The sequence below is a fragment of the Haliotis cracherodii genome, unplaced genomic scaffold (assembly GCF_022045235.1).
Source record: "Haliotis cracherodii isolate W230 unplaced genomic scaffold, xgHalCrac1.p SCAF_4, whole genome shotgun sequence".
Taxonomy (NCBI): domain Eukaryota; kingdom Metazoa; phylum Mollusca; class Gastropoda; order Lepetellida; family Haliotidae; genus Haliotis; species Haliotis cracherodii.
Window position 1 is genome coordinate 56,365,158 of NW_027266297.1, and position 23,273 is coordinate 56,388,430.

The window sequence follows — 23,273 nt, forward strand, 5'->3', positions numbered from 1 at the left end:
GTAAATAGACATATAGGAACCCATTCATGCCGTAAAAGCCGACTATGCTTGTCGATAGAGGCTAGAAGTTGATGCATGTCATCGCATGCCAATTGCGTGTATCGATGATCATGATATCACTGGATTGTCTGGTTCAGACTCAGTCTGGTTTATTTACAGGCCGCCGTGAAATAGCTGGAATATAGCTGATTGCGGTGTTAAACAACAAACAAACAAGACATATATTATCCACAGTACATACAGTAAAATATCGCGAGTTGGAGATTTCACCTAGTGGGAGAACAAAGAAATGAAGTTCGATTACATTATTGCAACGGGAGAGAACATGTTGAAAACATTGCTGTTTGTTGTTAACGTCGCAGTCAGAAATATTCCATCTCTACGACAGCTCTCTGAAAACAATCTAGTTCTGACCAGACAATCTAGTGATTGACATCATGAGCATCGATCCACGCAATTGGCGCGAAAATAGCGAATGCTCTACACACACCCAAGCATGCAGCACTTGTTTGAAAAAACATGCTGGCTCTGCTAAATGTAGGACCCGTGAACATCTGGCGTAGAATAGGTCTTCAGCAACCCATGCTTGCCGTACAAGGTGACCATGCTTGTGGTAAGAGGAGACTAACAGGGTGGTCAGGCTCACTGACTTGGTTGATGCATGGTATCGTATCCCAATTGCGTGGCGTCAATCATTTGATTGTCTGGTCCAGACTCGATTATTTACAGACCGCCGTCATATAGCTGGAATATTGCTGAGTGCGGCGTTAAACAACCAACTAACCAACTGCTTGACGGAGATACTAATTTTATAGGATTTTGTGTATTCAAGCATCTTTGTATGTCCACAACACAACCTACATTGATGTAGCCCAATGGTCAGTTAATGTAGCATATCTTTTCACCTGTGTTTGAAAGGCGCAACATACCCTCACCATTTTGCGAACACAAGGTGTCATCACTGTTTGATGTTTATGATATAGCCGGACAACTCTGCTCCTCCTAGCCGATTTTGTTATGATTATGAAAAGAAATTGTAGATTTTATTATTAGTTATATAAATAGTACAGAGTACAATATTATGAAATGTACTTGCACACATGTTCACTATGTTGTGCTGTGATGATGCCTCGATATTGCCTCTGTAGCGGTGGGGTGGCCTGGTGGTTAAAGCGTTCTCTCGTCACGCTGAAGACCCGGATTCGATTCCCGACATGGGTACAATGTGTGAAGCCCATGTCTGGTGTCCCCCGCCGTGATGTTGCTTGAATACTGCTAAAAGCGGCGTAAAACCATACTCACTCACTATTGCCTCTGATGTTCTATCTTTGAAAGTGTCGCTTAAATAAGGGAGAATTGTGTGAAAGGTTCGCAAAAATGGGGCTACTTACTACTGAAATGTAACGTAGTAATGAATATTTTAATCTGTAATAATTACGTGGGTGCTATTTTGTATGAAGGTATTATTGCATAGTTATGTCTCTCGTGGTATATAAGAAACGTACAATTAAAAGGAAACATAGATGTAATATTCCAAATAGATATATGGTATTCCCAACAGATATTCCGCTACGAGATATTCTCGAGGCCTCACTGATACATCGTCAGGGCTGACCGCACATGACATAGATAGAAGCTACACTGTTACCTCTCTTGTGAAGTCAGCCTCACAGCGGGTCCATGAGTCACATGCATGCGTAGAAGGATCAGGTAGGGAGTGCGAGCTGTTGACACTACCCAACTGTCCCACATTGTACCCCCATCGATCAAAACTGTAGCTGTGTGTCTACCCACGTCCATCCCTGCATAGAACACACGTCTGATGAAGTCTCGCCGCCTAGCCGTCGGACAAGGATGTACATGTATATGCATTTGAGGCAATGTGACAGGGATTACGAACCTGAAAGCTGAACACTTTGTTTGTTGTAAGTTAGGATGTATATGTATGTATGTGTCCTATACACTTTGGAATCGCCCCCTTATGAATTCAAATGTAAATACATATTGAGCTATATTACTGCGAGTGTATATACACCATACAGTAGATGTGCAGTGAGCGGAACGTTTAACACAGTTTGACAGGGTATTTCACTTCCTCGCTGCTCAACATGGCGGGTGTCAGGATACTCGCTGTGGTGGTGCTTGTGGGATTGATACAACTGTCAGGTGAGTAGATCAGATTGGTTTAATACGATGTATGTATTTCTCAAGTATGTGTACATCACCCCCTTGGGGTGATAAAAGGTTAGCTGTTGTCTATTTGTCTAAACTGTGATTTCGAAAACTGTCTAAGGAAACATGTTTTGGAAGTGATTCATATTGGTGACCCGGTCTACCCTTGACTATGCTGTGTTGATACTCTGGCAAGAATCATATAGCACCCCGTGAGGAAGATTGACATTGTTATGTAGTCCCAATAATGTACCTCTTCCCTATGTTGTATTAATCAGCTGAATATGCTTATATGCCATGTGTTACTGTATAAATATGAAGTATTTTATATCTATTCAAATTCAAATCACTATTAGCAACTAACTTTTAACGATAAAGATAATAACAAACATATTGTATTGGTTTGCATTGTTTCGAATATGTGCTACGTTGACCTTCAAAATAATGTAAACAGATCACAACCTGTAAACGTGCACCGACACATGATCCATCTATGTCTGGGTCCCCACAGAATGAGTTTCCAGATCTGGTTGAATGGGCAAAATCAAATAACAGTCCTGTCTCCCATGACCCGAGGTTCAGTCATCCGTATCATTCATACCCAAGGGTCCCAACATCCCTACCCCAGGGTGCTATCATCCCCACCCCACGGTCCTATCATCCCTACCCTAGGGTGCTATCATCCCCACCCTACGGTCGTATCATCCCTACCCCAGGGTGCTATCATCCCCATCCCACGGCCCTATCATCCCTACTCTAGGGTGCTATCATCACCACCCCACGGTCCTATCATCCCTACCCTAGGGTGCTATCATCCCCACCCCACGGTCCTATCATCCCTTTCCCAGGGTGCTATCATCCCTACCCTAGGGTCCTATCGTCCCCACCCTACGGTCCTGTCATCCCTACCCTAGGGTGCTATCATCACCACCCCACGGTCCTATCATCCCTACCGTAGGGTGCTATCATCCCTACCCTAGGGTGCTATCATCCCTACCCTACGGGGCTATCGTCCGTACCCTAGGGTGCTATCATCCCTACCCTGGGGTGCTATCATCCCTACCCTAGGGTGCTATCTTCCCTACCCTACGGCCCTATCATCCCCACCCTACGGTCCTGTCATCCCTACCCCAGGGTGCTATCATCCCCACCCCACGGTCCTATCATCCCCACCCCACGGCCCTATCATCCCCACCTTACGGTCCTGTCATCCCTACCCTAGGGTGCTATCATCCCCACCCCACGGTCCTATCATCCCCACCCTACGGTCCTGTCATCCCTACCCTAGGTTGCTATCATCCCCACCCCACGGTGCTTTCATCCCTACCCTAGGGTGCTATCATCCCTACCCTAGGGTGCTATCATTCCTACCCTAGGGTGCTATCATCCCTACCCTACGGTACTATCGTCAGTACCCTAGGGTGCTATCATCCCTACCCTAGGGTGCTATCATCCCTACCCTACGGCCCTATCATCCCTACCCTAGGGTGCTATCATCCCTTTCCCAGGGTGCTATCATCCCTACCCTACGGTCCTATCATCCCTCCCCTACGGCCCTATCATCCCTACCCTACGGTCCTATCATCCCTACCCTACGGCCCTATCATCCCTACCCTAGGGTGCTATCATCCCTACCCTAGGGTGCTATCATCCCTACCCCAGGGCGCTATCATCCCTACCCTACGGTCCTATCATCCCTACCCTAGCGTGCTATCATCCCTTTCCCAGGGCCCTATCATACCGACCCCACGGGATTATCATCCATACCCCACGGGCTTATCATCCATACTCCACGGGCTTATCGTCCCTACCCCTCGGTCTTGTCATCAGTACCCCAGGGTCCGATCATCCCTACACAAGGTTCCTATCATCCCTGTCTTAGCATTTTTTCATCCTTACCCATTGATCATGTTATACCCACCTTGTGGTCGTATCATCTCTACCCAAGGGTCCTACCATCCCTACCACAGGGTTCTTTTATCCTTACCCCAGCGTCATGTCATCCCTACCACAGGGACCAATTATCGCTACCCTAAGGTCCTATAATCTCAAGCCCCGGGCCTTTTCATCCCTACCCCATGGTCATGTCATCTCTATCCCAGGTTTATATCACCCCTACCTCAGGCGGCCTTCTCACGGAATTGTCTTTGCGCTAGGATTGGCGTAAAGGTTTCATGGCGAAAAATCTTAGCTAAGTCTATTTTCAATGCCGTCTTATAGCTAAGTTCTCTTAAGTTTTCGAAAAAAGAATTACGACATGGTCGGACCGGTCTAGGATCTTACGACTGGTATAAGGTAAAGTACAGATTCTCCTACTAAGAAGGTGTTATCCCAAATATAACATTTGTTACATTTGACCTCTTTCTAAATGGCATTGTGTGTTCCTATTTCTATTAAACATGCAACCACGCCACAGAAGTTGGTTATCATCGAATAATAATCATTACCCTAACGATAAATAGTTTGGTAATATTTCGTTTGCGAATAAAACAAGTTTCGTTGTTTTAATGTAATTTTGTGACTTGAACATGTAGTAGGGAGTAAGGACAGTCGATATAACGTCTCACAACAAAGACATAATGTGTGTCAGTCATACTTGCTGCACTTATCTATGCAGGTGTTTCATAGCAGTTCTGTCGAATGTGAGCATATATATAGGGCCAACTCTTGGGACATGTATCATTAAGTTGCATACAGTATTAATGTGAATCTAAATGGGGATTCGTCCTTAGCATATCTACTACAGGGCAATTCTTAACTGTTAAGTAACACCTCGCGCACGTGTCAAAACTCACCAGGCAGTTTGGGGACTGTAGATCATCCTGTCACTGTTGAATCTCACCTATCTGTATCTCTTCCTAGGTTCCTGGCCACAAGGAATGTTTGGAGACTCCTGTAGCTACTCATGTAACAGAAGATCTCACACCTCTATGTCTCTTCCTAGGTTCCTGCCCACCAGGCCATTTTGGAGACTCCTGAAGCTACTCATGTCACAGAAGATCTCTCACCTCTTTATCTCTCCCTAGGTTCCTGTCCACAAGGGATGTTTTGAAATTCCTGAAGCTGTCACAGAAGATCACACACCTCTATGTCTCTCCATAGGTTCCTGCCCATCAGGTCAGTTTGGAGACTCCTGTAGCTACTCCTGTCACTGTGGGACATCCTGTGACGAGACAACAGGTGCCTGTTTTGGAGAGTGTGATAAAGGATGGACGAAGGGAGGAGGGCTTTGCCAGAAACGTCAGTACCACATACATTTTACGTGTTTTATGTTGATGCGTTAAATATTTTGCTCTGTGATATGAGTGCAAAGTGTTCGACATGTAACTCATATATTGCCAACATATATATTTCTATATATAAGTAGGATCAGCTGAAAAAAGAATGTGCAATGTTTTTCAATGTCGATTTTCATTACAGTGCTAGTGCTTTCGACCGCCACCTTACATGTAAACGTGTACATGGATAAGCATTTAAACGTCACCCCATATCGTGTATTTCACACAGGATATACAAGTAATGAAAGTAGATTTTGGCAATATGTTAAATGTATATTTTTTCATGAATGCTGTATTCCATAATGATTTTACTCACCAAGCAAGGATCATCTTCAGCATAGTATATACAGCGACCATTGTAAAGTTTATGACGTGATTCTTGCTCTTCAATGTAAGTAGAAAACATTGCACTGAACAAGACGGCATCCACAACATCTGGAGTGTTTGGCACCTGGTTCCCTTCAAATGCTGTGAACGGAGACAGTGACATAGCTGGTAGTTCTAGAACCTGTTTCCACGCTAATAAATCTCCGTCAGATTGGACAGTGGATCTGGGCCGGGACTACCAGCTGTATGACATCAAGATCTACAGCAGACGTTATTGTAGGTATCCAGGCATCCTTATTTACAGCGGATGATATCATCAGTCTAAGAAAATACTTACTTCTGACATGTACCAAAGAATGTTAACCTAAAACTTCTTGCCTGAATTGTTAGCATTTTATCACATTCCATCCAAATTCACTATTTACGTAAATAACAAACATCAATAACTTAGTTGTAGTATGGACATAATTTACTGATAATAAAACACTCCACGTCAGTGAATAACCTCAGATACAAGTCCCTCTCAAGGTTTGATAGTGTCAACAATCGACGAACAGACCCTCAGCCAAATGCGTGCATCAAAAGGTAGTAATACCCTGTTTTAGAAAACAAACATGTCTAGCCATATGTCTGCGATTACCTGACTATAACAATTGATGTTTTACACAGGGTTTATACTATCGAACGTTTGTGTTTCAGAGGCTATATTTAGCTTTATAGGCTATATTAGGATTTGTATCACTGAATTACCTTTGGGTGATGAATATATTCTGAGATAACAGTACGGGTCGATGATAGATGATAGTTGGTTTAACACTGTCTGGCTTGTTGACTTTATGTATTTACCGACCGTCATGGTAGTTGGAGCTTGTCAACATCTCATGTATACCTTGTTCCGGCCTTTCAAATTGCTGAAGAACCAAACATGCCATGTTGCGGATATGTAGCCTTCTAGGAATGATGGAAGCCATTTGTCATTGAATACAGTAACATCGTTCCACATGCAGTTATATATTTAGAATGGTACATCTTCAGTCATGATTCACATGACAAACTTAGGGAAAAACTCAACTCTTTGATCAATGGAGCATTTGTTACAAAACGTGGTGACCATAGTTATATCTCTATCATCAAAGGTTCAGAAGGAACTGTTCCAAATTATAGCAATTGTCATCTGAAGTTGACTGAGAAAACAATTTGTGAAATGCGGGACTTCTTCATTGATAACATCTAAGCGATATTTAAGTATAAAGCTTGTAGGCAAGAACTAGGCACCCCCTTGGGCACCAATTATGCTCCCCTTCTGGCCGAACTGTTTCTTTATGCATATGAATCGGAATTCCAAAATAGGGGAATTTGGCCAAGAAGTTATACTTAAACTTCCAGATATCGTTGATCTGATATCGTTCAATAATGGTCAAATGGGAAACCGTATTCACCTGTTTCACATTTAGATCTATGCGTAATAATTCAGTGACAAAAAGAAAGCTAACCACATGACAGTATTACAAATGGCTTTATCTTTCCAACAGTCAACTCTCCCTTTATGTCGAGTAATATTCCATCCGCCCCAGCCTTTAGTGTCAACATTACATAATGTTTGAGGTAGGTGGACAGGATACGCTCACCTTTTCGCGAGCACCTGGTATCATCACTATTTGATAGTGATTCATAAAGACAAGCTTAAGATATAGTCGGAATCGAACTATCGACTCTGCTTGTAGACCATATTTTATGATTACGAAGATGTTTTGTTGCTTTTATTCAACAAGCGTGTGAACACGTTATTTCTTGATGCAACAAGAGTAATTTTGCAGATATTCACTACAAACACAAAGTAGATGAAATACAAAATGGACTACCAAAATGTTTTTAACAAGAACAGTTTTCATCAATGTGCCAGCTGTTGAATCTGTTCAAATCAATGTAACATTCTTATACTAACTACCTCGACAGTATTATTCCAGCAACCTTAACAGTACATTTGTTCAAGCAGCCAACTACAAACAACTCGTACAGATTTGTTAAATATCTCAGAATATATTCATCACACAAAGCTTATTCGGTGGAACAGATCCTTTAATAGCCTTATAAAATTGACACATAAGTACGCTATTATAAATATATAATGTCGTTTTCACGCTGAAAGATAGCCGAACATGATAAAAACGAATTACTGTATATATATATATATATATATACAGTATGTGTTGATTATTGACGCGTTAGCAACTCCTAAGGCAGCTTGGAGGGTTAGGTTAATTAGGAGTAGAATAAAGTTGGACACACCCGTTGTCAATGTAGTAATTCCAAAATCGTGTGAAATATACGCGGGATATCGTGCTTTTCACCAATAATATTATGTTGTATTAGCTTAATGTGATGTTATTATTGCTAGCGGCCAGACGTTTATGTGAATTGTATAAATACCATACGCTTTAAATCATCCATTGAGAATTGGGTGTACGTGTGTAACTGTTTCTTTATTATGCCAATGTGTAAGGCCATATGTCTATGTTAACATATAGCTGTGATATACTAGTATGCTATTAGCGAAATTGTAAAACAATATCATAGTCCAATGTAGTTTGAGACACTGCTTGTTTGTGTTACGCCAGTCTACTGGAGAAACGCGAACTCTGATATCTACCTGAACAATGACACTTCAAACATCTGCTTCACACTACCGAGTTCGTCTACGCCCAACCCTACTGACGTGAAGTGTAATGGTACCGGCAGACAGGTGACTATCATGAATCAGGGGCCGGGAGGACCCCAAGGCCACGATAGCGCACTGAACATCTGTGAGGTGGAGATATATGGTAAATCTTTGGTTGCATTCATGCATTTTTGTGCCACTGATACCCGTGTTTCACTGCCCTTTTACAGCAAATGTACTTTGTAAGTTTAATCGTAGAAAATTAGAGTGAGTGAGTTGTGTTTAACGCCGCTTTTAACAGTATTCCAGTTATATCGCGGCGTGTCAGCATAATGGGAGGAAAGCCCGAAGTGACGCAGGTTTAGACGTTTACCACTTCGGTGAAACCCACGAGCACGGGTATGGTGCTGACAAACCTAGAAACATAATCGGGGCGAACCGGGATTCGAACCCACAATCATAGGTTTCTGGCGTGTCCAGGGGACGCAACTCTGCACAGTGAATTGCGGCGCCTTAGGCGCAGAGAGCTATGAATATAGACGATCAAGGCAGCTAGATACAACAAAGACGTTCTTATTTCCAGGAGTTCAGCTATTGCGATCCTCTCCTTTTTATTTATCTATACCTTATGGGTTTATATATCTTTCATATAAATATTTGTTTTATTCAAAGGACTACACTACCGTAGTATGCACTAATCATCTAAACTAAATCTCACAATTCCCTTGCTCTTCCTGTCTGTGACCCTTCGGTGGTGCTATTCCCTGGTATCGTCGAAAGACGTTAAAAGACGGTTGTTTCCCTGAATGACATTAAGGAGATAAACAAGGACTGACCATTCTAATCTTGGGGTAGCCTAGTGGTTAAAGCGTTCCCTCGTCCCGCCGAAGACCCGGGTTCGATTCCACACATGGATACAATTAAATAAGCCCATTCCTGGGGTCCCCCCGCCGTGATATTGCTGGAATATTGCTAAAAGCGGCGTAAAACCAAACTCACTCACTCCATAAGTGGGCTATGCAAGTTAAAGTGTAGTATTGTGTCTCAGTTGGTTAATACTATAAATCCGACATTATGAGTGCAGACTGATACAAGCAGCGACACACAACCATATTTGCATGTCCATCGCCATGCGAGTAAAATAGTATTGTATTCGTTTATTGTATATTGTTGTACACAAATTCACTTCCACACTCCCCGCCCTCTCCCAATCACTCAATACACTCAAATGCACAAATCTTGTCATCACAATACAACAGCCTGCAGTCCAGGAATCTACGGGGTGAACTGTGATACGTTCTGTCACTGCCTGAATTCAAGCTGTGATCGATGGACTGGATTCTGCCCTGGAGACTGTAGGCCGGGATGGCAGGGACAGAGGTGTGACACAGGTGAGGAGGTATTATTGTTAGGTCTGGTGTGACCGAGTGAGCTGTCCTCAACACTGTAGTTAGCAACCCTTTTGTACAGAGCGACATGAGTGCCACAACTAAAGTAAGTCATGATTGAAGTATGGGAATCACTACATGCGTATGTTGTGGAGGTCTTACTGTCACGTGGTGTTAGTGATACTGGGGCCCTTTTAAGTGGTACATTAATATTACATATTGACTTGTTTTAAACATTTCTTGAACCGACTATCCAGCACCATTTACAGCCCAAATGCTTCACAACACTCATTTATACGCAATGTAAATACTCTAACTGTTGTTATTATTTCATAGCTTGCAACAACACTAACTATGGTACCAGCTGCAACAAAACATGTGCTTGGCGGAAGTGTTTAGCTACCAACTCGTCATGTGACCCTCGCACTGGTGCATGTGACACAGGATGCCGTCCTGGGTGGATAGATGAGGACTGCACACAAGGTAAAGAATGTTTAACATTTATTGGTAAAAAGACACATTAATTACAAAAGTCACTTGGGAGGTCGAGCAAGAAGACATATCATGATAAGTTATTGATAGGACGACTGGGCTACTGTGGTCTCTAAGATTGGAAAACGCCTGTCATACCTCAAGGTTACCATAAAGGGAATCAGTTTACATCTACCCTGCTATTAAATGCTTGTCAGTGATGACCTCTTCCTTTCTTGTTACAGAATGTGCCATTGGAAAATATGGTGCAAATTGCAGTGGACTGTGCTCTGACAGACACTGTGCAGGAAAATCATCCTGTGATCACGTGATCGGAACATGTGATTTTGGGTGTGAAGCTGGCTGGATGGGTGCTGACTGTAAATATGGTGAGTCATGGAAATGAATCGTAACTATAGTGAATAAGAAATCAATGTGGTTCAAAAATAATTTTCACTTTCACATATTGAAGTGAATCGTAACTATACGAGTAAGTGAATAAGAAATTAATGTGGATCAAAAATAATTTTCACTTACACATATTGAAATGAATAGAAAGTGTAAGAGTAAGTGAATAAGAAATCAATGTGGTTCAAATATAATTTTCACTTTCACTACAATATGTGCATTACTCCTTATAGGAAGCATAAGAAGGTTGGTATCTCTGCCATCTAATTCCAGATTGTGATTCTAAACATTATGGACCAAACTGTCTCAGCGCCTGCTCCTCCAGACACTGTTTGGGGAATTCTTCCTGTAACGCAACAGGGGCCTGTGACAGTGAATGTGAGACAGGATGGACTCAAGCTGACTGTACAGGTAATGACATTATGTCACACTCATGAGGGTAAAGGATGAGTTGTAATAGCAAGGTCGTAGCCGGTGTGAAGGGACATTGGCTGATTACACATATTAATATTATGTCATTGGGTGGGATGACAGTAAGAAAGGACATCTTCCCGAGGCAAGTGAGTTAACTGACTAAATTTCGAATATCACTTCACAACTTATTATCTCAACATTATTCGTGAAAGGTCATTGTTAAATATACCTCATTCAGAATCTATATGTAAAGAATGTGACTTACATTTAGTAGAGGATGAAAACCATGTCTTTTTTTTATGTAAGAAATATATTCACTTGAGAAATACTTTTTTTTACCTCATTACAGAAATATTATATAGGTAATATTACGTTTACATATTCATTTAAATCAGGTGATATTACTGTACAATGCTTGATAGCTTTATATTTATGTAAATAATTGAAAATGAGATCGACAGAGATGTAACACTCTGGACATGTGACCTAATATGTTATTATCTTACAACTGTACTATGGGCCATGTGGCCTGAATTACGATATAAACTTGATTGATTGATTGATTATTGTGGCAGTAAAAAGCTTCTGTTTGTCAAGTGTTTTCCGTGAGGCAGAAGAAAAACAACTATAATGATGTTTAAATATTGCTGTACCAAACTAGCGGTAACAATATTACCGCGGTCAATGGATCAGCGTCCACGCGATGTTATCCTCAGCTGCCCGGGGTGTATTCGGACCAAGATGCCTGACAGGAGCTAGAAGGCTAACAGTTATAATACAAATAACTGCCATCTCATCCTGCCAGGTAACGCTGGGTGAACAGAGGTATATTTGGAACAAAAGACGATGTAAACACAAAATGTGCTACATGTGCTTCAGTGTGGAGCAGGATCGAAGCCATTGAAACTCTCCAGAGTCAAGGTGCCGAGCGTGGTCACCCCTCCAACTATTCTCCGAGACAGACGCTGCTTATCTGCACCTGATTTGTGACCTGACTATAATTCCTTCTTTGCTACACATACTATGGTGTACACCAATAAAAGCGGCAAAATCCTTTCTACAAATCTGTGCTGAAGGCAGAGTCGATGTTAATAAATCACCATCATATAATACTGTCATCAATGTTGGAAAGGTGATTAAAATGAAATCAGCTATTCCAAAATCGTTCAGATAGCAATGGTGCAGTTAGGAAATTAATAGAAATCACTGGACATTCAGCAAGCTGTTCTGGGATCGTCAGCCATGTTCTTTAGACCAAAACTCACGTGAAGTTATCATGCGTATCAAGTCCGGTCTTTGTATAGTCTGCATGTACATGTATGTACAAACACTGCAGGGTAGAGGAGCACTTTTCTTTTATTTAATGAGAGAAGGGCTCAGATATATGTGTTTATGTATATCGACTGTAATCTACTCGCACTCTTTATACAGGTAAAGTTCTTATACAAGGCCCCAGTGAGTCTGTCGGCACCACTGATCCCATCCCCGCTGTAGTAGGAGCTGTTGTTGGCCTGGTGGTGGTGGTTCTGGTGGTGGTCCTTGCAGTCATCCTGATCAGGTCAGTTTTGTCCAGAACGGGTCAGCCCTTGACAACTCGTGAGATACAAATATCAAAACCCAGTAATATCTTGAAATACTATACCTGCGTATATATTTATTACAAAAGACATTGTTCTATAAATGATTATATTCCACTTTATGTCTTTAAATTTAGACGAAGACGTGGGAAAAATCATGGAAGCCCCACACTCCAGCCAGTCATTGCTGGTAACTTAGCACCCAAACAAGGTAGTTGCATATCTTTAATCTGCTCCCTTTATCAAACATACATGTTTCTGATACCATGCATAGAGGCAGAACAGAAACATGCAAGTTAAATAGACCAAGTGATATATTTATATGATGCGTGAAGAACATAGGCATTGAAATATATTTGCTTCTTGTGATGTCCAACAAATTCAACCCTGACTGCCTATGTCTAAACTGTACACACCATGCCTTCTCCCATACATGATAAGGACTAATGTTACATTCGATCGTCGGACTCTTAAAAAACCATGTCGTGAAATAACTGGAATACTGTTCGAAGCAGTGTTAAACCAAAATAACATTCTCACTCTTATATAACAATGGTTTTGTTGTGTTTCCGCCAGTTGAAAACAATGGTATGTACATGAATGTCGGATTCGAAAAAGAAGAGAAACCAGTGCTGTCTTCAAAGAAGACATCAGGTAAAAAGACCAATGTTCATGGCCAGTCTAAATCACACGTCGATGTAGCTGGGGACGCTGTATATACGAATGATAGCAAGGATACAGATAAAGATGGAACTGGCAACCTTGACAACAAGAAAGCAGAGGAGGAGGAGGAGGAAGACTACGACGTCTCTGCCAATCCTGTACAGGTTGAGGACACACCAGATGTCCCTGACAGAAACTACTACAACCTGGACGATGCTGGACGTGATCACGTGATTCCCGTGTCCAGGCTTCAGACACGAGTGGACGAAATGACAATAGCAAGTGCAGAAGAGGAATTCAAGGTAATTTCTAAAGGTCGTGCACTAGCCCGAGAGCAAATGAAAATACATTGAAAGCATTAAGTTAATTTATTTACACAATTGATTGTCATAGAAACAAATAAGATGTACTGTAAACATGTCCTTTAATTTACAATGAAATTAACATCTTAAACAAAAACAACAATAAATAAGACTAACACAGTTCAATTTCATACTCACATTCCCTGAATGTGTTGCACTGTTGCACTGGTTTACACAAAGTCTAACTAGATTCTATAACCATTTACTATGAAAAACTATCCTTTAAAATTGCTTTAAAAAGCATAATAATAAACCTAAAATTCTACTCACTTTCAAACGACTAATATTGTAGCAAACCAGCTCGTACTTGTTTCTGAAGGTGAATTGTGTCTGCCAACAAGATAGACTTTAGTTAGAATGCTGCTCAGCAGATGCACAACCTGCAATCCCTCATTTCCTCATGATTGACTGTAACCAGAGAGAAATGCACAACTCGACCGAAACACCTCCAGTTACACACCAGGCAATTACAGTTAGTGGAAATGGATCTGGCATCCAAATCAGAGTTTGCATGACAGAATACATAACTTGCCGGTAACAATAATCAAGAATAAGTGATTACTTTGTAGTTATACTTTTGTGTATAGTACACATTTTCCTTGTTTGCTTTGTCAGCGACTTCCTGATGGTTTCATCCACTCCTATGATGAATCTCAACAACCCAGAAACAAGGGAAGGAACAGGTTCAGAGGCTATTACCCATGTGAGTACGCCACGTAGATGAGAGTGATCATCTAAACTCTTATGAAACATTTTTAGTCAGGTACGCTTTATCATCTGATGTCAAGTCTTAATCGACCATGTATTCCTACCAAATTCGTATTTGTTGCCAGATAACTACAACCGCGTGGTGCTGCGCGACGTGAGTGACGACAGAGGCGAAGACTACATCAACGCTAGCTACCTCGATGTGAGTTGAGAGACAACTTTAAATGAATACGGAAAACAAATTGAGAATTACTGCATTATCTCTTGCTGCGACAGATTACACGTACTTGTAAAACGTTCAGTTGTAAAGTTGGAAGCATATGCGTCATTTTTGACGCAAACTGAGTTTATGGGGACAGCCTAGTTGTTGCCTTGCATCCTGTCACACTGATTCACTGTATGGAAGCCCACAGGTATTCCGCGTAAGAACATACGAGCGCCCCATTGAGACATGTGCATGTCGGAATAGGCGACTAAATGGATAGAGTGGTCAGGCTTGGTGACTTAATTGATTGCATCTCATCGTATCCCAAGTTCATCGACTGATGTTCAGGATATCAGTCACTAGATTATCTGCTTTCTATTATCCATAGCAGTTGTACAGATAGAATACTGCTAGGAAAACATTTAATAAACAACCAATCACCGTATGTATTTTGCTTATAATATTTGGAACTTCTCTTCAGGGATATAAAGGAGAAAAGCGTTACATAGCAGCACAAGGTAAGGCTTCATAGTGCACATCGTATTTGATTGTTTACCAAAGGTAAGCAAGATACATATGTCATTCATTCGAAACACAAATTTTCAATTCATTTAACGGGGATGTAGTAATGTGCAGTCACATGTATATTTCCACTGCAGGATTTTAAACGTTGCACGAGTGATTCCCATGCATTCAAACCTACTTTGGATATGTGCATTTTTCCTGTTATTTTGTGAACTTGTGAAGAGTGGCTATACAGTTTGCTTCCCGATACTCAAGATACATCATCTATCTGATCATGCTAGCATGACCGAAACAGGAACAGACATTAGACGCGGACTTACGCCAACCGACACGGCTAGATTTGATCCTTACAGAAAGCAACTGCTTGACTTAACTGGACTGCTGAATAAGAAATACTTGTAATTTGGTATAATTTCTTTTGATCATGAGTGTGTACAACTTTGAACTAAAACAATCAAGCACAAAGGGTTATTTGTTGTAAAAGAACCATACTTTGTTGGGGATTTTAACTTTATATCTATTTTTCTGGATACTTCTGGATTAACATATTTGTTACATTTATATCGTGTTATATTCATATTCTTAAGGTCCCTACAGACCGGAAGTAGTGGTTGATTTATGGAGAATGATCTATCAGGAGGAAGTTACAACAGTTGTCATGGTGACGGGACTTGTAGAGGCAGGGAAGGTAATATTAATAATTGCACCTATAAAGAGCATCTTCCACACGTTTCCCTTCCCAAGTAGGTGGGGAATGTTCAGCTATGACTGGATAATAATTATGAAAGAAAACAACGACGAAATGGTTCCATGTTCAGATGGAGTACAAGAGATACGCAAATCAATAATAATTCTGTCATTGATGCCAAATACAGTAAGTGTGTGACTTGAGTTAAACGCTGCTTTTAACAGTATTCCAGTTATATAGCGGCGTGTCAGCTTTATGTTGGAGGGAAGCCCGAAGTGATGCAGATCTCAGACGTTTACCACATCGGTGAAACCCACGAGCATGGTGCTGACAAACCTAGAAACATAATCGGGGCGAACTGGGATTCGCACCCACAATCATAAGTTTCTGGCGTGCCCAAGGGACGCAACTCTGTACAGCGATGCTTGGGATGCGCTATAATTTGTAGATGCAGTTGTTCATGTTGATTTATTTATAATCCTGTTCCACTTGAATTTAAGATGTTAATCCCACTTGTCATGTTTGATTTTATTTAACATTTACAGATGAAGTGTCTTCAGTACTGGCCAGAGCAAGGAACTCTCACTTACGGTGACATTACAGTTACCAAGGAGACGGAAACACGACTAGCAAACTACACAGTCACAAAGTTGTCTGTTTACGCAAAAAAGGTATTATTTTCCCAAATAATTATAAGTGTTCTCGAAAAACGTCCTCTTCGAGGATATACATCCATGTACTTGTTTGTGATAAAAGGTTTTTGGAATCTCATTGATAATGTACACCAGTCCATTCAACAATTCTATAAATTGTATTTAATGTTTCATGTCAGGAAGGCAAGATACACCATGTTGACCACTTTCACTACACAAGTTGGCCGGACCATGGTGTACCCGACACTTCCGCATTGCTGGAGTTTATGTGGAGGGTCAAGGTCACTGCAAGACAGCAAACACAACCTGTCATAGTTCACTGCAGGTTAGAGTTTAATCGCGTTGGATATCAACATAAAGGTCTGAACTGACGGAAACGATTCTGTACTGATGTTTATAAAATGTCACTGAGCATTTGTTTCTTTGTTCATTCACTGTATGTGTAACCTTACCCTATACTATACCGTGCAATTTATTTTTGATATAGAGAAACAGCATATTACATATATTGTTTATGCAAACATTTGACGTGGACACCATTGTTACATTTATAATCTGCTTTATTAATTAAGATAAATGTGGAATTGCGTGTGATTTACACCAGTTGCTCATCTTATTCTAGTGCTGGTGTAGGCCGCACAGGTACGTACATCGCTATAGAGAGTCTCGTGGATCAGGCAGCCGCAGAAGGCAATTTAGACATCGTCAGCTTCGTCTCCAACATGAGAGGCCAGAGGAAGAACATGATTCAGACTAAAGTGAGTACACCACCAACGCGTTGTGTAGTTCCTATGATGTATATTCTGGTTTCCTTGCATCATTTTCTCATTGTCTGACACCAGGAGCAGTATCTGTTCCTGTACCAGGCCCTGGCTATGGCGGTGTCAGAGGGGGACACGTCACTGGACGCTGACGTCGTCAGACATATAGATCTCAATCACGTATCTGCAGTTACCATGGGTAACAAATCTGTACAGGAGCACATTGGGGTAGGTACACCATACAGTGTGTAACACCATCAATTCTCTTTAGATACATGGAAGATAAAAAATCGGAATTGTTTGTACCAAAGCTATCAGCGTGATTCCTGTATACGTGATAAAAAATCGTTCAGAATATGTTTTGATAAACATATATATATATATTATACAAATGTCACATGTTTTACTTTTAGGCTTTGGAAAATGAATCTGGAGGTAAGTGAACTGCTCCTTTTCGTCCCCAAAACGGTTGTGTCTTTTTTCACATTTCCCAACCTGAAACTACGCTCACACTTTAGAAATACGAGGACATCTTTACCCGATCGTTGCAGTTACGCTGTAGTGAACTTACTATATATTTTCAGGAAGTCTTCCAGAAGGTGCTATTACCACAGTAGAGGTAAGTGTGATTCTCTTGAAATGATTCCCTCGCAATTAGGGTGAAAAATGGTTAGCTTTAACTCACTGATATGATTCCCAGCTCAGATGTCTTAACATTACATATGTTCACACTTAACTCACAATGAAACAATTCACCATATTTTCTTCCATGGAGTGAAGTAACGTACTGTGTTTAGCTACCCACGTTGCACTGTTGATGAGATGTTTTGTCGCATTGTTTATGTGGGTTTAATGGATGTAATTAACATAAATACACGTGTAATATATGACATCTTAATGCAGTCATACACATCAAGGAAGGGATTCTTCCTGATAACGTCAAACCCAGACAAAGAGGAAGTGTGGAATCAAGTGTATAACAGCGACTCGCGTTCCTTGATCACGTGGGCTTCAGATCAACTGGTAGATATATTACTTAAACATTTTGGAAAATATCATGATCTGTTGTTAAAGATAATTGTGGTTCCCAATTTCAGATTAACTTGCTTCTAATGACTTTTCTTCCTTCGAGACGAACGTCAGTAGCTATCAATTTTATGTATCTGTAGATATAGATCACAATATAGATCCTGAAAGGGCAACAGTCACTAACCTTAACACTGTTTGCCTTGCAGATCTACCTCCCGTCGACCGACACTCCTGTCTCGACATCGAGGCTGACAGCAAGCACGCAGACAACTAAAGTTATATCAAATAATGTTATCGTCAACACTATTGATCTCACAGTAAATGTAAGGCTGGCTCTTTTGCTAAGTTAAATGAGGAAAGCATCACAATCAATCTGTTTACAACAAATATAATATTATTATGAGAAAAGAAAACATATTAAGTCGCCAAACTGTTGCCAAATGTATGTTTCATGAAGAGCAGAAAACATGCTAAAAGTAGGTAACTATGACAGTCAATCCTTCCATCATATCTCGGTCACCTACGAGTCATGTACATATTGTCATCTATAAAAGGGTCCATTCCGTTCATTAAGTTTACATAAGGTACTATATGTGTTTTTTTTCTAGTGTGATAACTTCACTGTTGGACACAGGGTCTTGCGATGGCAAATGATGACAGTTTATACACTTCAGCCATAATGAAACACCACAAAGTTAAACATATCTACAATATGTCAGGAAAATGCTGATATACTTTCTGTTGGAGGTTAATCTATGGCTAAGCACATTGTATACATGTCTTAATGATACGTTATGGGGCACGGGTGGCCCAGTGCCCCCTAAGACGCCGCGATTCGCTGGGCAGAGTTGCGTCCCTTGGGCACGCCAGAAACCTTTGATTATGGGTTCGAATCCCGGTTCTCCCCAATTATGTTGCTAGATTTGTCAGCACCACACCCGTACTCGTGGGTTTCACCGAAGTGGTAAACGTCTGAGACCTGCATCACTTCGGGCTTTCCTCCCACATCAAGCTGACACGCCGCGATATAACTGGAATACTGTTAAAAGCGGCGTTAAACCAAACTCACTCACCCACTAATGATACGTAATGTGAGCTATTCACTAAACTCAGGTTCGTTGTTGTGACAATTGGCACTTAATGTGTGATTGACAGCAAGGCAGAACTTCATAACAGCAGCATGTCATTAAGGCACCTTGGAAATGAGATTCTAAAACGTTTTGGTACAGCAGCGCTTCAAAGCAACAATGACCGACACAACATAACAATTTTGCATGACACTCCACATTAACCTTTCTGCCTGTGGCCTTTCGAATGTAACTTAATTAGTGGTAAATTCGTTCACTTATCACGTCGAAGGCCAGGGTTCTATGCTCCACATTGGTGCAATGTTTGAAGCTTATTTCTGAGTCCCCCACCGTGATATCACTGAAATATTGTGGTATATACTCACTCACTTACTTTGACACTTGAAATGTACTTTCTATTTAACTGTTGTTTTGCTATAAAAATATATTAATGAGAACTGTGTTTCAGGATGATGATATCATCACACCCATCCAGCACTATCATTTGACCGGAAGTACACGTGACCCAAGTGTGACTCTGTTGATTGATAGCTTACTGACATGGACGAGTGATCCACAACGAGGCTCCTGCACAATGGTTTCAGAGTATGAATATTGTGTTCTCATCTATCCATTTCAGCACCTAAAACAACAGCTACCAAAAGTATAAAATTCTTTAATAATCGTTAGCTCTATCTGATCATCGTGTAACAATAAACCTATCTCTGAAGCGCCACACGTAATTATTATCTGTTATCTTAAATGTTTCTGAAAGTAGATCTGAGGTTTCAGATAACCGTTATATTGTATGAACAGCCAAGCTGATTGTACAGTCGCTTAAGAGCGGAATAGCATATTTCTAGCCCTGATATTGCCTTGTGTACATGTAAGTAAGTACTGACACTTTACTGCAGCTCTGTGAGTGAGTCTCTACCCCTGGCATTGTCTTGTGTATATGTAAATAAGTACTGGCACGTTACTGCAGCTCTGTGAGTGAGTCTCTACCCCTGACATTGTCTTGTGTACGTGTAAGTAAGTACTGACACTTTACTGCAGCTTTGTGAGTGAGTTTCTACCCCTGACATTGTCTTGTGTACATGTAAGTAATTACTGACACTTTACTGCAGCTCTGTGAATCTCTACCCCTGACATTGTCTTGTGTACATGTAAGTAATTACTGACACTTTACTGCAGCTCTGTGGGTGAGGCTAGGTTCCTGATCCTCCTGGTAAACATTGCCAGCAGAATGCAGGACGATGGCAGGGTGGACGTCATCAACAACATGCGACGTCTACAATCAAGTCTCGCTGGGCCTCCATTCTCCCAGGTAGGACATAGTCACAACCTCATAATTTTATGTCTTTGATGATGTCTGGAACGCAGGTGCGGGTGACTTTAGACACATGAATGATGGAAAGGTACTGGCTATGCAACATTTCCATGAGTAAACAAACACCAGCTTGAGGATAGAATTCGTGTGTGGCTGAAAATGTAACCAATGTTTTTGGTTAAAGTTGAGAAAGGTGTCTCAGTGCTGATGTGTGAAACACCATGATAAGGACTATGTATCTAGAGTCTATTGTTCTGCATCACTTCGCGCTTTCCTCCCACATCAAGCTGACACGCCGTAATATAACTGGAAAACTGTTCCAAGCGCCGTTAAATCAAACTCACTCACTCTAACGTGTTGGTTTCCCTTCCAGGACGATGTCCGCCTGTGTCTGGAGTTTGCTCAACGACGACTGGAATCTCTTGGACTTTATGCCAACATGTAAACCATCTGCTGTTCATTTCAACAGCGTATCTGATTTTCTTGCAGATTGTTTTTTCATACAAACACAACTAAAGCAAGTGGACATGGCCTTTGTCAACAGGCTAAATCATATTTCGAAAACATTATTTTTACGACGTTAACAATGTTAAGAAGCATTCGTGATAAAACTTTATACAGCTTTTCAAAGATCATCTCGTCGTATTCTAATTGCATGCTATACCTGCAGGGACATTTTCTAAAATGTATAAATGTTTAATCTATTAACAAAATTTTCGCACACGCATACTTCGAATTGAACTTTAAACACCTACGATCTGGTGTAACATTTGTTTCCATTTCTTTCATTCCAGCTAAATTACTAGACTGGATGTTATGTGATGAGGTTAACAACATTACATAGTGTTTGTGCAGGCCTGTACTGTTTTAACTCACCAAGGTATAATATTATGTGAACATGCATACACACGTAGGGTATATAAAACCTTACTCATATCACGACTAGCATCAACTGTCTTTACATGTCCGATGCAATTGTGACTTGTACGGTATGTTTTTTTCAGGTGAACTATTGTCTTGCCTTTGCATGTGTGTGTGGCTGGAGCCAATGGTTGGAAAGGATTTTACATGCGCACCAGCACTATTAAATTGTGATTCATACACATACACTGTAAATGATACACTCGGAAACGTAATTCGATTTAGCTTTTAACTTTTTACATTTTCTCGTGACTGAAATTTCAAACATGTTATATATATAGCTCGAAAAAAAGTGACATGTTAAATTATGATGTCTCTGAAGGGATTTAAGTTCATGATATCTAAAACAAGTCATATGTATTCAATGAAATCAACCTATGCCAATATTAAAACAAACTATTTATGCCTGTAAAACACACACACACACACACACACACACACACACACACACACACACACACACACACACACACACACACACACACACACACACACACACACACACACACACACACACACACACATACATGTGCAATAATCTTGGACGCGACGTTAAACCCTATTTCACCTCGCTTCACCTGTTACATCTGGTAGTAATGATCCTTTTTGTATCTGGTATAAGAAGATAAACATATATCATTACATGTTAAGATGATGTCATGAGAATTCGCGTCATTCCAACATGTGCGATTTGCGTCATTAAGATAAGGATTATGTAAGCCACATACATGTCACACGTAGTAGTGACCCATACATGTTACATATATTTCCATGCCTTTGCACATGCAATTATCGTCATCTGCTAGACATAATAAAATAATACATTCCAACAAGACTCATTGCTCAAGATACACTATATTAGTGTAAATCACTAGTGTCGAGTCAATATATGTCTTATCAAATATTGAAAAAATGTACCTTCGTGATGATATTTGAATTGGATATGTTGTTTATATGCCTTTCTGTAATTGATGCAATTCAGTTTCTCATATTCTTGACAAATCTGATAGGAATGAACTGAAACAGTGTTAAAGTGAAGAATAAATACATAGTTATTAACACTTATGTTTGTTATTACCTACAAAGCTAGACTATTATTTATTGTTTCTTTTTTAGTTTCTTAGCCTAGTTCTCCTTGGGAATACTGCACAGTAACGTTGCCAAAGTGTAAACAAAGAAAAAGTCAGTTAGCTGTTGTTTAACATGACATCAAATAGCATTGCCGGTCAAAGGGTTATTTATTTCATTTCTCTACTAAAGAGAGTGACGTCCCCGGAAACCTATGTGATATATTATCATATGTGAAGGGTTCAAAAAGAATGTTTAGGGCATTGAAAGTCCACAACCAACAATTAAAGGTTACCCAAACAAGATGCATTCCGTCAAGCATCTACTTGAACACTTGCGCTGCATAGAAAAGATCTATTACCCTTCAATCAAATGTCACCAGGTAATGAAATATACCATGTAGAACTAATGCATATTCTAGTATATGGATATAGTGACAAGCTGCGTACACATGGTGAACAAATATATAACCACAGATAACCCAGGGGGATACAAAGGACCTATTCTAACGTGGATGCACATGAAGAATATATAGAAATATAAAACGTCAACGCCGGGGAATAATTAACCTGGATAATCCACCTAAACAGAATCCATGC

At 40.6% G+C, this 23,273-nt stretch overlaps 1 protein-coding gene across 1 annotated transcript in view; it reads left to right on the forward strand.

The window, feature by feature from the left end:
- LOC139478692 (uncharacterized) overlaps positions 1-22,540 on the forward strand; it is a 54,355-nt gene extending 31,815 nt beyond the window's left edge. The window contains exons 2-26 of the mRNA XM_071261272.1: positions 5,275-5,412; positions 5,850-6,053; positions 8,396-8,599; positions 9,696-9,827; positions 10,161-10,307; positions 10,541-10,684; positions 10,977-11,114; positions 12,549-12,675; positions 12,832-12,905; positions 13,271-13,659; positions 14,335-14,422; positions 14,553-14,629; positions 15,114-15,150; positions 15,745-15,845; positions 16,391-16,516; positions 16,678-16,823; positions 17,121-17,256; positions 17,341-17,487; positions 17,673-17,694; positions 17,844-17,878; positions 18,163-18,282; positions 18,495-18,611; positions 19,825-19,961; positions 20,550-20,682; positions 21,059-22,540. Of these exons, the coding sequence (XP_071117373.1) occupies positions 5,275-5,412; positions 5,850-6,053; positions 8,396-8,599; positions 9,696-9,827; positions 10,161-10,307; positions 10,541-10,684; positions 10,977-11,114; positions 12,549-12,675; positions 12,832-12,905; positions 13,271-13,659; positions 14,335-14,422; positions 14,553-14,629; positions 15,114-15,150; positions 15,745-15,845; positions 16,391-16,516; positions 16,678-16,823; positions 17,121-17,256; positions 17,341-17,487; positions 17,673-17,694; positions 17,844-17,878; positions 18,163-18,282; positions 18,495-18,611; positions 19,825-19,961; positions 20,550-20,682; positions 21,059-21,130 (3,191 nt within the window). The 3' untranslated portion in view covers positions 21,131-22,540. The remainder of the gene's footprint in view (positions 1-5,274; positions 5,413-5,849; positions 6,054-8,395; positions 8,600-9,695; positions 9,828-10,160; positions 10,308-10,540; positions 10,685-10,976; positions 11,115-12,548; positions 12,676-12,831; positions 12,906-13,270; positions 13,660-14,334; positions 14,423-14,552; positions 14,630-15,113; positions 15,151-15,744; positions 15,846-16,390; positions 16,517-16,677; positions 16,824-17,120; positions 17,257-17,340; positions 17,488-17,672; positions 17,695-17,843; positions 17,879-18,162; positions 18,283-18,494; positions 18,612-19,824; positions 19,962-20,549; positions 20,683-21,058) is intronic.
- The last annotated feature ends 733 nt before the right edge of the window (positions 22,541-23,273 follow it).